At 50.6% G+C, this 16620-nt stretch overlaps 1 protein-coding gene across 1 annotated transcript; it reads left to right on the forward strand.

The window, feature by feature from the left end:
* The first annotated feature begins 183 nt into the window (after positions 1–183).
* IL27RA (interleukin 27 receptor subunit alpha) lies at positions 184–16595 on the forward strand. Its single transcript, XM_059696608.1, is given in 15 exon segments — positions 184–372; positions 802–919; positions 4722–4879; positions 4964–5121; positions 6891–7050; positions 7148–7212; positions 8516–8699; positions 8796–8984; positions 11368–11469; positions 11541–11699; positions 14909–15034; positions 15421–15514; positions 15672–15765; positions 15889–16047; positions 16050–16595. Coding segments are annotated over 15 exon segments (1872 nt in total). The 5' UTR covers positions 184–296; the 3' UTR covers positions 16080–16595.
* Positions 16596–16620: the final 25 nt, after the last annotated feature.

A 16620-nucleotide genomic window follows, 5' to 3' on the forward strand; every position in this document is an offset into this window, starting at 1 on the left:
GTGTGTGTTGGTGGTGCGCGGGGCGGGGGATGGGGGTCGGGGGCGGGGGGGCGCTCAGTTTCAGGGGAGTTAGGCCGAGCCCTCAGCCCTCTCCCCCGGACGCCCCAGTCGCCTCCCCACTCCCCCTCCCCCAGGGACTTTCCGCTTTGGGGAAGGGGCGGGGACGAGCAGAAGGTGCGGAGGCGGCTGGGAGGGGTGGCTCCGCTTCCGTCACCGCTGGGGCGCTGGACTCGGAGAGCAACGCGGCCGGGGCCCCCCCGTAGGGCCCGGCGCGACCCGGAGGCGCAGGGTCCGCCATGAGGGGGGCCTGGGGCGCGCCCTGCCGGCTGCTGCCTCTGCTGTTGCTGCTGTCCCCGCGGACAAGTGTCCAGGGTGAGTTCTGGGCCGAGCTCGCGCGGGGCGCTCTACCGCGCGCTCAGCCTTACAGCGCGAATCCTCCAGGGCCGAACGCCAAGTTCGTGGATGAATGACAGAGGTCCGGACCCCACTCTGCTCCTCCCTAGGCAGGGACTGGGCGCAGAAAGGAGTGGGGAGCGCGAGGCGGGGGGTGGAAGTCAGCCCCGGTTGGGGGTGGGGGTTGGGGTGGGAGCTCTTGGGGTGGTAACGGGATGTGGTGGTAGAGGGGGAGGAGTTATGCCCAAAGCCTGGGTGGAGGTGCCCAGCGCCCCTTCCCTGCTCCTCACTTGCGAAAGGGACCCCATAACCCTCCATGATGATCAGAACTTGGGGGCGGTCGGGTTCTGCGCAGTGAGGAGGCGGGGGATTGACCCCTCCCCTCCCTGGACCCTCGCCCTCTTCCAGGCAGCCCGGGGCCCCTGCGGTGCTATGGTGTTGGGCCCTTAGGCGACTTGAACTGCTCCTGGGAGCCTCTTGGGGACCTGGGAGCACCCTCCACGCTGCACCTGCAGAGCCAGAAGTAGTGAGTACAGTGGGGTGGCTTGGGGACACTGAGACTTTGGAGGGGTGGCCGCTCAGGTCCCCGCATTCTCCACGTGAGAGGACCCAGGAGTTGTGCCCCCCAGTCCTCCCCAGCTCTCAATAAATCCAGGTCCCCTCCTTTCCCGGCTGCAGGACCCCAACCGGTCCCTTTCCCTCTCTGAGACCCCTTTGCTCCTCTATCAAATGGCCATCATGAATGACACCTGCCTCCCAGGGCTGGCTCTGAGGGCCCCATGAGGGAGGCACCTGGCAGAGAAGGTGCTGAGTGATGATAAGCTGTGTTAGTTGCTTGGTGGCCACTTAAGGCCTCTGAGCTGATGCAGAGACCATTGGGCCGTGTGCTGGGGTGCAGCAGTGAGAGAGACCAACAGCCAGCCTGGTCCTCCGGGCCCAGGGGCCTCACCTGCCTGCATGGTGACTCGCTCCTGGAAACTCACAGTCATTTCAGGTTTGGCTAAGTGCGCAGAGAGGGAAAGGAGCTGCTTTTTCTTTTTTTGTTTTTTACAGATTTTTAAAATTGATTATTAGAGAGAGAGGAAGAGGAAGAGAGAGAGATAAAAAAAAAATCAATATGAGAGCAGAACACCGATAGGCTGCCTCCTGCACCCCCGCCCCCAAACTGGGGATCAAGCCTGAAACCCGGTATGTGCCCTCACCAGGAATCCAACCAGCAACCTTTTGTGCATGGGATGAGCCAGCTGAGACTCACAAGGCCAGGGCTTTGTTTTTATAATGCTGGTGAAATACACATAGAAAAGTTATCCTTTTTTTCTCAACCATATTTAAGTGTACATGTCAGTGGCATTAAGTACGTTCACGTTGCTGTGTAAACATCACCACCACCTGTCTCCAGAAGTGGGGCCTAATTTTCATTGGTAGAGGTTGGGGAGGTAGAGAAAGTTCTTCCCTTTTTGTAATGAGGTGAAATTCAAAGAACAGAAAATTTACGGTTTTAAAGTGAACAATTCCGTGGCTTTGGTATGTGCACAATGTTGTGCTACCACCATCTCTATCTAGTTCCAACACATTACCTTCGCCCCCAAAGGAAGTTCCATTCCCATTAGCAGTCCCTCCCCACCCCCCTCCAGGCCCTGGCAGCCACCAGTCTGCTTTCTATCTCTGTGGGTTTGCGGGTTCTGGACATTTCATATCAATGGGCTCATCCACAATGTGTCTTCAGTGTCGGGCTTCTTTCTCTGAGCATAGTCTTTTCAGGGTTCATCACCTTGTAGCACATATCAGAGCTTCCTTCCTCTTTATTCCCTGGTATGGATGGGCCACATTTTAGTCATCCATCCCTCTGTTGATGGAAATTTGGGGTGCTTCCACCCTTTGGTGATTGTGACTAGTGCTACTATGGACATGTGTGTACAGTTATGGAGTCCCTGTTCTCCATTCTCTGGGTATATGGATAGGAGTGGAATTGTTGAACCAGATGGCAATTCTCTAACTTTTTTGTTCTTGTTACTCCTCACCTGCGGATATTTTTTCCATTGTTTTTTAGAGAGACGGGAAGGGAGGGAGGGAGGGGGAGAGAGAGAAACATCGATGTGAGAGAGACATATCGATTGGTTGCCTCCCTCACACACCCCATCCGAGGCCGGGGATTGAACCTGCAACCCAGGCACATGCCCTTGACTGGGAATCAAACCCGAGACCCTTTAGTGCAGTGGTTCTCAACCTTGGCTGCACATTAGAATCACCTGGGAATCTTTTTTAAAATCCTGATTTCTGGGCCTCATCCTCCTGAAATCCTGTTTCTTTGTTATGGGGTGGGGCCACAACATTAGTAACAAAGAAACAGAATTTCCGGAGGATGAGGCCCAGAAATCAGGATTTTAAAAAAAGATTCCCAGGTGATTCTAATGTGCAGCCAAGGTTGAGAACCACTGCTTTAGTGCTTGGGCCAATGCTCTAACCCAGTGATGGCGAACCTATGACACGCGTGTCAGAGGTGACACACGAACTCATTTTTTGGGTTGATTTTTCTTTGTTAAATGGCATTTAAATTTATAAAATAAATATCAAAAATATAAGTCTTTGTTTTACTATGGTTGCAAATATCAAAAAATTTCTATATGTGACACGGCACCAGAGTTAAGTTAGGGTTTTTCAAAATGCTGACACGCCGAGCTCAAAAGGTTCGCCATCACTGCACTAACCACTGAAAACACTGGCCAGGGCAGCCACAACCTTTGATGTTCCACCAGTAATGTAGGAGGACTCCAGTTTCTCCACATCTTCCCCAACACTTGCGTTTTTGTTGTTTTCGTGAAGGCCTTGTTTTGGGCCTTTGAAATCCAATGCTTGGAAACTTCCTCAGTTCCTCTTTCTCACCCACATTTGATCTATGAGCAAGCCTTGCCCACCCCACCTTCAGTGTTATTCAGAATCTGGCTTTCCCCACTCCCTCAGCACCCAACCAGCCTCAGCTCCCATCATTGCTGGCTTAGAGCTGCAGTCACCTCCTCCCTGAGCTCTGGTTTCCACCCTCAACCCTGCAGTCTCTTCTCTGCCATAGCCTCCAGAGGACACCTGTGAACATCAGAGTCAGGGCATCTTCCTCCTCTGCTCACAGCCTTTCAGAGCTCCTACCTCACTCAGGATAAAAGCCAGCCCTCCTTGTGGCCCACCAGGACCCGCACAATCACCTTGTCACCTTCCTGTCCTCACCATCCCGCCCTCCCACTCACTCCGCTCCAGCCACGTGGGCCTCCTCTTTACTCTCCCTCAAACATACCATGCAGTTGACCCCAGGGCCTTTGCACTGGCTATTCTCTCTTCCTAAAATATTCTTCCCCAGGTACTGCATAGCTCCACCCCATCCTTCAGGCATTTATTCAAATGTCTCCTTGTCTGAGAGATCTTTCCTGACTACCCTCCCCAAAATAGCAGTCAGTCCTCACCCCGTCACCATACTGCATCCCCTTCACCCTGCTGGATTATTCTTTATATCGCTCATACCTCCATCAATTATATATTCGTTTCTCATCTGCCAACCCCACTGGAAAACCAGCTCCAAGAGCAGGCTCTTGCCTGCTTTGATCATAGTCCTATCCTATTTCTACAACAGGGCCTGGCACAATATTTATTTGCTCACTGAATAGTTGCATAGACATAAGTGTGCATATCCTATATAATAAAAGGCTAATATGCAAACCAACCAAACGGGAGAACGACTAGTTGCTATGATGCACACTGACCACCAGGGGGCAGATGCTCAATGCAGGAGCTGCCCCCTGGTGGTCAGTGTGCCAGAAGCCGGGCTTATGGCTGGTGAGCACAGAGGCGGTGACAGGAGCCTCTCCTGCTTCTGTGGCAGTGCTAAGGATGTCTGACTGAGGGACATCCCCTGAGGGTTCTCGGACTGTGAGAGGGCGCAGACCAGGCTGAGAACGCCCCACCCCCTGCATGAATTTTGTGCACCAGGCCTCTAGCGTGAATGTGTGTGTGTGTGTGTGTGTGTGTGTGTGTGTGTGTGTAGTAGGTGCTCAGTAAATACAGTAACCGATGTTCACATAACATGTATTATGCACCCAAATGGTGTTCTAAACGAATTCCACTTATTATCACAGAGGTTCCCCTCCTCTATCAGCCCTTTCGGCAGGTGCCCTCATTTTGTAGATAAGGAAACTGAGGCAGGGAGAAGTTAAGTTGCTTGTCAAGGTCACACAACTCCAAAATAGGAGAGCTGGGATTTGAACCCAAACAGAGCAGTTGTTGGTATGGCTTGGGCCCAGCCCTATGTACACCTCCCCCTACTCCCCCATCTCTTCTCACAGTCATTCCAACAGAACCTGGACTGTGGCAGTGCCTACTGGGCAGAGCTGGGTGACCATCCCCCGGGAACAGTTCACCACATCTGATGAACTCCTTGTCTGGGCGGCCGTGGCGGGCCAGCCTCTCTGGCCCCCAGTCTTCGTGAACCTGGAGACTCAAAGTAACAGGCAGGAGGGTGGGTTTCTGTCTAAGGGGTGGGTAGTCCTGAAGCCCAACTCAGTGCACCCTGTCTTCCCCTCCTCAGTGAAGCCAGAAGCCCCGCAACTGGGCCCTGACGTGGACTTTTCAGAGGATGATCCCCTGGAGGCCACTGTCCAATGGTCCCCACCTGCATGGCCACCCCATAAGGTACTGGTCTGCCAGTTCCACTACCGGAGATGCCAGCAGACGGCCTGGACCCTGGTGAGTGTCTAAGTGCTTTCCCCCAACCCTATTCAGGGCGTTAGCCCCAAATCAGAGACCAAGCCGAGAGCATATTTCTCACCTGCTGCTGAGTCTGTCTGCATCCCCCACAAAAGACCTGTACATGTATTTTCTTCAACTAAAAAAATTACCCCCCCCCAAATCTATAAATTCCATGCAGTCTCAATCCAAATTCCACTTGGAATTTCTGAGAAAAAAATAAACTTCTTGTAGCATCTTTATGAATGAATAAAAGTACTCAAGTAGCCTATGTTAACCTTAAAATAAGAACAAGGGCACTTAGCATCATTTTACAGATGAAGAGCAGTGCCTGGTTCTCAGTAAACACTCAAAAAGAATTAATAGCCCAGCTGGCATGGCTCAGTGGTTGAACATGGCTCAGGGGTTGAGCGTTGACCTATGAACCAGGAGGTTCCCGTTCAATTCCCAGTCAGGACACATGCCCGGTTGTGGGGTCGATCCCCAGTAGGGGGTGTGCAGAAGGCAGCTGATCAATGATTCTCTCTCATCATTGATGTTTCTATCTCTCTCTCCCTCTCCCTTCCTGTCTGAAATAAGAAAATATATATATTTTTGAGAGAATTAATAAAAGCAGCCGACATGCTGAGCATCAGGTCCGAGGCTAAGCAAGTAGCATGGGTTATTTTTTTTTAATTTTAAAAATATTTTTATTGAGCTGTGACCTCCTGGTTCATAGGCTGACATTCAATCACAGAGCCGCACTGCCACGCCGGCTGGGCCAGCATGGATTATATTGATAAGAACTTCCAACCTTCCTACATAGCAGATACTTTTAAGATCTTTATTTTATAGTTGGGGAAGCTGAACCTCAGAGAACTTAAGCAATTTTCCCAAACCCACATGGGAAGAAAGTGGAAAACAACCCCAGGACCATGGAGTCCAGAAGGAGTTGGGGGACCCATCCATGCACTATAAGAGCATACCCCAGAAGATGCATGTCATTTCTGTTCATATCTCATTGGCCAGAACATAGTCATGTGGTCTCGCCTCACTGAAAAGGAGGCTGGGAAATGTAGTCTTCATTCTTCATAGCCATGCTCCCAACTACTACTAGGCGGTTGTATTTCCAAAGGAAGCGAGGGAGAATGGATATTAGGGGTAAACAACTGTCTCAGCCTCAGCTTTTGATGCAAAACACAGTGTAGAGCAGAGCTGTCACTTTGATCATTCATACAATTCAGGGCAATGCAGACTTTGGAATCTGACTGCCTGGGTACGAGGCTCAGCTCCAGCACGTGCCAGCTCTGTGACCTCGGGCAAGTCGCTCCCTCTCTCCGAACCTCGCTTTTCCTAACCTGTAAGATGGGGGTAATGATAGAATTTACCACCTATTGCTATACCTGGCACATGGGGCCCAATTTTTTTTAAAGAATCGTTTGTTGATTTGGAGAGAGAGATGAAGGGAGAAGGAGAAAGAGATCGATGTGACAGTATAACATCTATCAGTTAGTTACCTCCTGCATGGCCCCTACCAAGGATCGAGCCCCTGCAACCAGGGCCTGTGCCCTGGCCAGAATCAAGCCTGCAACCTTTCCTTACACAGGACAATGCCCAGCCAACTGAGCCACAGCAGCCCGGGAAGGACCGAAATTTCAAACAAAAGTCCAACGTCTTGGGAACCCTCTCGGTCCCAGGCAAAGCAGGATCGTTGGCCACCCTGATAATATATAAGATCAATTACTGTCTACTCAGCCCTCAGCCTCATTGCTCTGTCCTTCTCTCCCCAGCTGGAACCAGAACTGAAATCCATACCTCTGACCCCCATTGAGATCCAGGACCTAGAACTAGCCACTGGCTACGAGGTGTCCGGCCGCTGCCGAATGGAGACAGAAGAGGACCTGTGGGGCGAGTGGAGCCCTATTCTGCCCTTCCAGACACTGCCCTCTGGTGAGAGTCTCCTGGCTTACCCCCAGCACCTTTGTCCCTGCTCCTGGAGTCTGTCTATTCACGCCCCTTTCATTTGTGCCCCTTCCTCGTCCAAAAGATGTCTGGATATCGGGGAACCTCTGTGGGACACAAGATGGACAGAAATCCCTGCTTCTGTGGAAGGTGAGTTGTGGGGACCCGTTATATTTCTCAGCATGTGTCAGGAAACCCCCAAGTAACAATGATGTCAACAAGACAGAGGTTCCTGCCCTCATGAGTTTGCTTCAAGGCTTAAAGGAGGGTGATGATCAGAGACGTCCTGGCACAGGTTGGGCCCAGAACATGCGTCCATCACCTGGGACCTCTGAGCTGAGACTTGAAAATGGGAGCATGTGTTCTAGACAGGGAGACAGAACAAAGGTTTGGAAGCAAGACTAGGCTTAGCTCCACAAAATATAGCAGTGTGCTAAGGGCTCGGATGCTAATGTCAAAAGGACATTATGAGGTAACACACATGGGTACAACAGTCCTCATGGATCCAAATCTGCTCAGTGCCTACTATTTTCCAGGTATTGCTAGGCCCTGGCTCACAGTAAATATAGCAAAGCACAAAACAACAAGGCCCTATCCTCTTTTTAGAAAATATGTATTGAATTCTGGCCAGCGGTGCTCAGTGGTTAGAGTGTCAGCATGTGCCAGAAGCAACCAATGGATGTGTCTCTCTCACGTAGATATTTCTTTCTCCTTCCCTCCCCTCTCCCTTCTACTCTCTATGAAAAAAATCAATGGAAAAATATCCTTGGGAGAGGATTAACAACAACAACAAAAATTTATTGAGCATTTACTCTTCTTTTTCCTCCAAATATGTTTTTTTTTTAGTATATTTTATTGACTTTTTACAGAGAAGAAGGGAGAGGGATAGAGAGTTAGAAACATCGATGAGAGAGAAACACCGATCAGTTGCCTGCTGCACACTCTCTACTGGTATGTGCCCGCAACCAAGGTACATGCCCTTGACCGGAATCGAACCTGGGACCCTTCAGTCCACAGGCCGACGCTCTATCCACTGAGCCAAACCGGTTAGGGCCCCCAAATATGTTTTTATTTACTTTTTTAGAGAGAGAGGAAGGGAAAGGGCTAGAGAGATAGAAACATCAATGATGAGAGAGAATCATTGATTAGCTGCCTCGTACATGCACCCTACTGGGGATGGAGCCTGCAACTGGGCATGTGCCCTGACCAGAAATCTAACCATGACCTCCTGGTTCATAGGTCAATGCTCAACCACTGAGCCATGCCAGCCGGGCTGGAACTGTATTCTAATCCCACCTCGACTGTTAAGCCCCTCTGAGACTCAGTTTCCTCATCTGTAAAGTGGAGCAAACAAAAATCTTTCACTAAGGGTGTGTCAGGTGACCTTCACTGAGACACCCAGTAGGTGTCTGCTAAATGGGAGATATTAACCCCTTCTTTCCCGATCCCACAGGCCCCCGGGCACTGTGTGCAGGTGAGCTATAGAGTCTGGTTCCAGGCTAAAGGTCAGGACCTGATCCTCCAGGAGACGCCCTGCTGTAGCTCCTCCATCCCAACCCAAGCAGAGTGGGTTGCCGTGTCCGTCGTCAATGCCACAAGCTGGGAGCATCTCACCAACCTTTCTCTGGTCTGCTTGGGTAAGAGGCTGTGAATGTCCTCCACTCAGTGCCCTGGAAGTGCCAGGAGGGGGCCTCCTGAATGGGCAGCTGAGACTTCTTCCCCCTGCCCTTTAGGTTCAGACTCTGCCCCCCGTGGTGTGGTGGTCAGCAGCATTGCTGGGAGCACAGACCTGCTGGTGACTTGGCAGCAGGGGTCCGGGGAGCCACAGGAGCATGTGGTGGACTGGACTCAAGATGGGACACCCTTGGAGAACCTCAACTGGGTCCGGCTTCCCCCTGGGAACCTCAGCGCTCTGTTGCCAGGTGAGGCCCCGCTACACCTGGTCTCCCATCCCAGCTGCTGGAGAGCAGACTGATGGATGGGTATGCGGGAAAGAGTGTGATGCTTAAGTATCATTAATTCACCGACCACCCACTGTGTGCCGGCATCTATTCTAGACACTGGTACACAGTGGTGGCAGCTGACATCTATTGGCATTTACCATAAGCATTAAATCATTCAAACTTCCTTATAAAATAGGTTTTTGCTATTCCCATGATGGATTTACAGATGCCAAGAAAGGCCCAGGGTGGTTAAGCAACTTGCCTGAGGTCTCAGAGCAAGTAGGTGGTAGAACAAGGATTTAAATAACATAGTCAGGCTCCTGAAGCCAAACCCTGAGCCATCACTCTCAGCAACATTCTTGTGGGTCAGGCAGACAATGAAACAAGAGCAAATACTTATAATGTCATTGGAGCAAAATAAATCAGTGTCAGGGGAAGGAGGGAGAATCGCCGTTTTAGAAGGAAAGGTTAGGAAAGGCCTCTCTGGGAAAGTGGCATTTGAGCTAAGGCCTAAAGGAGGTGAGAAAGGGAGCCATGAGGATGGCTGAGGAGAAGGCAAGAGGGAGTAGACAGTGTAAAGGCCGTGAGGCAGGGATATATCTGATGTGTTAGAGTCAGTAAGGAGGGCGGTGTGGCAGGAGTGGAACGAGTGAGCGGGAGAGTGGGAGGAGGTGAAGGCAGGAAGGCAATGGGAGACAGTAGGAGGTAATTGGCCGAGTGTGCAGGGACATATGGGCCACAGGGAGGATTTTACCTTTTTTGTCTCAGTGAGGTGAGAGACACAGAGGATTTTGAACAGAGGAAGGAGGTGCCCTGACTCAGGTGCTCACAGGCACCCTCTGGCTGATGTGCTGGGAGGAACATACTGGGTTGAGGGGTGGGGAGGTGGAAGTTGAGAGAAGGAACTACACTAGTCCAGGCCAGAGATGAAGATGGCTGGACCAGGTGGGGACTGAGGTGGGGAGAGAAGCAGGCAGGTTCTGGTTGGGGAAGTCTTGGAGCAGAATCTTGGGGACCCATTTGACATATTTGCATCTGAGGCTTATCCACATGGAGTTGTCCAGAAGACTGTCAAATGCTCCAGTCTTGGGCCAGCAATGAGCTCTGAGCCGGGGCTTGATACTGGGGAGGCCTTCCTTCAGGTTGAGAGCTTGGGAGAGCTTGAGATGTTGAGTGAGAAATGTAGGAGAGAGTCCTGAGGCCCATAAGCATATATGGCCGAAAGAAGAGGAGCCTCAATTCTGGAACATTCCCAGTTTGGAAAGGCCATGCAGCAGCAGTGGTTTTGAGGAGGGACTTCAGGAACCTCACTTACCCGTGATGGGTGGTGTCAGGGCCCCCATCCTAGCCCAGTGTTTGACCATCTCCCAGCCTCCAGCATTTCCTGGCCTGAGGCCAGTTTCTGGTCCCTGAAACCTTTTTCCTGCTGGTAGAAGGCTGGAAGTGCAGGGAGTTAAGCCACTTCAGGTGCAGCCCTGACCATCCTATCTAATAATAGACAAACATGGTAACTGACCGTACCTTCACTACGCCTCCCATTGGCTAATCAGCACGGTATGTAAATTAACCGTCAACAAAGATGGCGGCTAATTTGCACACTGCAGGCAGGGCGGGTCAGCGCCATCCTGCCTGCCCCACTGTCATCCAGGCCTCCTATCTGCGACCCGGGACGGCCGGGCGGGGCAACAGCGATCTACCGGCCCACCCTGCCACCGTCCGGGTGTCCCATGTGCAACCCGACCCAGGGCGGCAGGGCGGGACAGCGTGGCTCCTCTGTCACCCCAGCTTCCTCATCACAGCTCCCTTGGGGGCCTAAGCCTTTCGTCGGACATCCCCCGAGGGCTCCCTGGCTGCCGGAAGGATGTCTGACTGCCAGCTTAGGCCTGATTCCCCGGGGAGTGGGCCTAAGTCAACAGGTGGACATCCCCCAAGGGGTCCTGGACTGCAAATGGGCTCAGGCCGGGCTGAGGGACCCTCCCCCCCCCCCGAGTGCACAAATTTTTTGTGCACCAGGCCTCTAGTTGACAAATAAAGGGTTGGTGGATAAATACCCAGCTCCCTCCTCCAACGAGATGGGTCTCAGGCGCTCGCTGCTGCCTCCCAGAGATCACCAGCGGGAGTGAACCCCCCTGTTACCCACAGCGGGAACTTGTTTGCAGACGCACAGTTTACCAGCTGCTTTTCTTTCCCTATTTCTCTTCCCCGCTGGCCCTCTGGGTGTTTTCTGGGGTTACTTCCCAGAGAAATGACTTATACTCAGATCTTGTTCTCTGCGTGTCCTTCTGGAGACCCAAATGAAGGAAATACATAGGGGAGGACAAGCCAATCAAACTGGACTTTGCTCCTCCCCACTTTTCCACAGGGAATTTCGAAAAAGGGGTCCCCTACCGGATCACAGTGACAGCAGTCTCTCCTGGGGGCTTGTACCCTGCCCCCTCAGTCTGGGCGTTCAGAGAGGAACTAGGTAAGCAATGGGGCTGGAAGATGGAGGGTCTGGAACCCTGGCAGACCTTGACCCACTGGCTTTGTCCCCAGCACCTTTAGTGGGACCAGCGCTTTGGAGACTCCAGGATGCTCCCCCAGGAACCCTCACCTTAGCGTGGGGACAGGTCCCAAGGCACCAACTTCGGGGTCACCTCACCCACTACACCTTGTGTGCGCAGAGTGGGACCAGGCCTTCCGTCTGCATGAATGGTGAGCTTTTCTGCCTCCTGCCCCCTGCTCCCAGACCCCACAAGGCGCACCCATCAGTTTACCTCACCCCTTGTCCTCAGATGGGCCCCTTTGGTTCCCTCTCAGTCCCTGGGAGAACACATGATGTCATCTGTTCCCTAGTGGACAATAACCCTGGTGGCTCTCTAAGTAATGGACTGTCATTTGGCCATTAAAAATAAAGACTCCAATCTATATTTATTGATATTGAAAGATGCCTGTCATATTTTATTAAGTGAAAAAGATAAAAGGATTCAAAACTCTGGGATGGTTCCATTTTTGTAAAATAAACCAGCATTGAGCAAAGCTGAGGCAGAAATGTGAAGATAAATTTCCCTCAGTGCCAACAGTATTGTAGGATTACATATGATTTTTACTTCTTTTTCATACTTTTGGGTATAGGCTAAATTTTTACTCCGTGCACAAATTCCTTCTTAAAAATATATTACCCTTTTTTTCTAATTACAAAAACTATCTGTGCTTGTTACAAAAGCTGACACACATCATCAAGAATATCAGCATTTCATCATTTCACTGATACTGACAACACAGCTTCCAGGTTTTTTTATGTGTATGTTAACATACATAGGAGTTGGTGTTTTGAAGATTTTTACCATTTTATTATAGAAAATTTCAAGCACATACAAAAGTAGGGAAAAGATAACAAATCCTCGTGTATCCACCGCCCAGCTTTAGTAATTACCTCCATTTTGCCAATCTTGTTTCAATTTACAACCCCTCCCCCCTACACACACTCTTTTTTTCCTAGAGTCTTTGGTATCGTTTCACTCCTAAACACATTAGTACTTCACATTTGTTACTAATTGATAATGCCTATTTTTTATTTATTTATTTATTTTATTCATTTTGAGTTTATTCTCTTTTTTTATTGCTTAAAGTATTACAAAATGTATTACATATGTCTCCTTTTTTTTTTTCCCCCGCCCATGACAATCCCCTGGCCTCCCCTACCCCCCAGTGTCTTATGTCCATTGGTTATGCTTATATGCATGCATACAAGTCCTTTGATTGATCTCTTACCCACCCCCCTCTTGCCCTCCCACCCTCCCCGGCCTTCCTGCTGTAGTTTGACAGTCTGTTCGAGGCAGCTCTGCCTCTGTATCTATTTTTGTTCATAAGTTTATAATGGTCTTTATTATCCAGAAATGAGTGAGATCATGTGGTATTTTTCCTTCATTGACTGGCTTATTTCACTTAGCATAATGTTCTCCAGTTCCATCCATGCTGTTGCAAATGGTAAGAGTTCCTTCTTTTTTATAGCAGCATAGTATTCCATCGTGTAGATGTACCACAGTTTTCTAATCCATTCATCTACAGATGGGCACTTAGGCTGTTTCCAGATCTTAGCTATGGTGAATTGTGCTGCTATGAACATAGGGGTAATGCCTATTTTTTAACATAATTACTTTGCTACAACTGTATCTTGCAAACATATATAGATATAGATATAGATATAGATATAGATATAGATATAGATATAGATATAGATATATAGATATAGATAATATAGATATAGATATAGATACAGATATAGATATATAGAGCATTAGGTTAAAAATTATATATATTATTAAATATACATACATGTATATTGTCATTATTATTAAAAGAGGACCATGTTATAGGCTACTAGAGGCCCAGTGCATGAAATTTGTGCATGGGTAGGGTCCCTAGGCCTGGCCAGCGATCAGGGCTGATCTGTGGGGTGACCGGTGGGGCAATCAGGGGAGCCCCCCACTGGCACCCACCTTGACCAGTCTGACACCACCTGTTTGACAGCCCCGTCCCCCACTGCCACTGCTGGTTGCCTCCCTCTGTGGGGTGACTGGCCGGGCGATTGGGGGCCCCCCGCTGGCACCTGCCTTGGCTGGCCTGGGGCCTACAGGCTGGGGGCAGCTCCTGCTTTGAGCATCTGTCCCCTGGTGGTCAATGCGCATCATAGTGACCAGTCATTCCACTGTTCAGTTGATTTGCATATTAGGCTTTTATTATATAGGACTAGAGGCCTGGTGCATGAAATTTGTGCACGGAGTGTAGAGGCCCCTCAGCCCAGCCTGCACCCTTTCCAATCCGGGACCCCTCGGGGGATGTCTGATTGCCTCCTGCCTGATCACCCCTAACCACTCTGCCTGCCTGATGGCCCCTAACTGCTCTCCCCTGCTGGCCTTATCACCCCTAACCACCTCTGCCTCAGCCCCCACCACCATGGCTTTGTCCAGAAGGACTCCCAGAAGATGTCTGGTCTTATTAGCATATTACCCTTTCATTAGTATAGATAGTTTGGCCCATGAATCTTATGACTGTGATGTTTTGCCACTTTCTTTTTTCACCTGATGACTTTGTTTGGACATCTTTCTTTGGCAGTATATCTGGATCCCTGTTCATGTCTCCTATAATTCTATAACAAACAAAAAAGCTACTTCCCCTTTTGGCTTAAAAACAAAAAAAGAGCAATTCAGTAAAAAAGTAAACAGAAATAGCTAAGGAAGGTCCAAATGTCTACCCTGGGTCTAAGGAGACTTCCTCCACTGGGTTCTGTGTAGGTAAGGGATATGATACTCGTTTATTCTTTTGTTTATTCAAATCTATATTATTTTCTTTTTAAAAAATATTTTATTGATTTTTTTACAGAGAGGAAGGGAGAGGGATAGAGAGTTAGAAACATCGATGAGAGAGAAACATCAATCAGCTGCCTCCTGCACACTCCCCACTGGGGATGTGCCCGAAACCAAGGTACATGCCCTTGACCGGAATCGAACCTGGGACCCTTGAGTCCGCAGGCCAATGCTCTATCCACTGAGGTAAACTAGTCAGGGCCTATATTATTTTCTTAGTGCTTGCTATGTGTCAGGCTGATCCATGTACTGGGATTATGGCTCTTGTGGGACTCTAACTTTCTAATGGAGGACTCACAAGCATAGACAAAGTAAATAGCATCTAACCATTCTGTCAGGTGGTGAGAAGTGCTGGGTTCAGTATGCAGCAGGGACGATGGGTTGTGAAGGAGGTGATGGAGTGAGGGAAGGCCTCCCTGAGGAGGCAACATTTGTGCAAAGACCTGAAGGTGGGAGCTGTGTTGTGGGGGAGAATGTTGCAGGAGGAAAAGCACGTACAAAGGTCCTGAGGTGGGACTTGACCGCCTTCCCACCCTTTCTGGGTTTGTCCTTCAGTGAGTGGCAGCACCCAGAAAACCACCCTGCCTGACCTTCCCTCGGGGCCCTGTGAGCTGTGGATGATGGTCTCCACCATCGCAGGACAGGGCCCACCTGGCCCCAGCCTCCGGCTTCACCTACCAGGTAGGGGCTGGGGCGGCACTGCTGTAGTAGGGGGCCTGCTTCATTTGAAGGGGATATGGAATGATTCTCTGGGCTTTCATGACTGGGCAACCTTTTGACTTGGGAGGTGCGGGGGGCGGGTCGCTACTGATGATGCATTGTGATTCTGCTAAATACTGCTGTGGGTTATCAGGCAATGTGTATCTCTGACCATGTCACCCACCCCTCAACTTGACCTCTGACCGATTATTGCTCTGTTCACAAGCCCACTCCCACCCCAAGATTTCCCTCACCCCTTGCCCCTACTCATTTTCTGCCTCCCTCACGCAAGCCTGGCACATCAATGAGCCTTAACTGACCTCTCCCTGCTCCTGGTGGCTAACTGTTCTTCTGCCCCTCTCCCCCAGATAACACCCTAAAGTTGAAAGTTCTGCCAGGTGTCCTTTTCCTGTGGGGCTTGCTCCTGATGGGCTGTGGCGTGAGCCTTGCCAACTCTGGAAGGTGAGGCAGTCAGACATGTGGGTCTCTGCCCAGTAGGAAGGGCAGCTGGGCAATAGCTGAACTTCCAGGGTGAGGGGACACCCCACATTCCTAGACCCTGCAACCTGGGCATGGGTATTCTCTGGATTCCCTTCCCTGACTCTTACCTGCTTGCCAGGTGCCTCCACCTGTGGCACAAGATACTCCCCCGTTGGGTCTGGGAGGACATCCCCGATCCTGCCAACAGCAATTCCAGCCGGCCCCACGTAGAGGTGAGCAAAAAAGACTGGCTTGTCAGGAATCTCCAGGAGGTTGGGAGATGCTGGGACAGTGGGGAGTGGGTGGGAGCACTGAGGGAAAATGGGGCTCATAATCTCAGCCTCCTCTCTTGCCAGGAGGTACCCCAGGCCCCGCCCCCTGGGGACTTGCCCACCCTGGAAGTGGAAGAGATGAAGCCGCTACCAGTTACAGAGTCCCCCCAGGCCTCCTCCCGGCTTGATTCTGGGTATGAGAAACACTTCCTGCCCACACCTGAGGAGCTGGGCCTTCTGGGCTCACGGCGCCCAGGCCCCAGGTTCTGGCCTGAAATGACCCCAAGCCAGGAGACAGGGTGCTCCTTTGACAGCTGAAGACACTGAGGCTCAGAGAGGCTGAGCCACTTGCCTAAGGATACCCAGGCAGGAAGAGCTGAGTGAGACCGAAGGACTCCTACAGAGAAGGCCTGGCCCTAGAGGGAATTTACGGATGGCTGAGGCAACAAAGGAGAATATACGAAATCCAGAGTGGCAGCCACCTCCCCAAATCTGTCCTGCTGCTGTAACAGAACTGTAACCAAGTGCACTCGCAGCCTCCCTTGCTGCTAGGTGTGGCCACGCACGGAGTTCTCACCCTTGGAATGTGAGCAGAAGTGACTTGTGCCAAAGCTGGGACTGGATGGAGCTCCTCCATATTCTCTTTCCTTTTCCATGAGCTGGAAAAACATCAACATGCCCGTAATTTAGCTTCAGCCAGACCCAAGAGAAAGGTGAGGACAAGAAAATGAAAGGAACTTGAGTCCCCAAGTGACTGCATGGATCAGAAATAAACTTAACGTTTTTATAGTTACTGGAGCTTGAGGTCTTTTGTCA

The sequence above is a fragment of the Myotis daubentonii genome, chromosome 5 (assembly GCF_963259705.1).
Source record: "Myotis daubentonii chromosome 5, mMyoDau2.1, whole genome shotgun sequence".
NCBI classification, from domain to species: Eukaryota; Metazoa; Chordata; class Mammalia; order Chiroptera; family Vespertilionidae; genus Myotis; species Myotis daubentonii.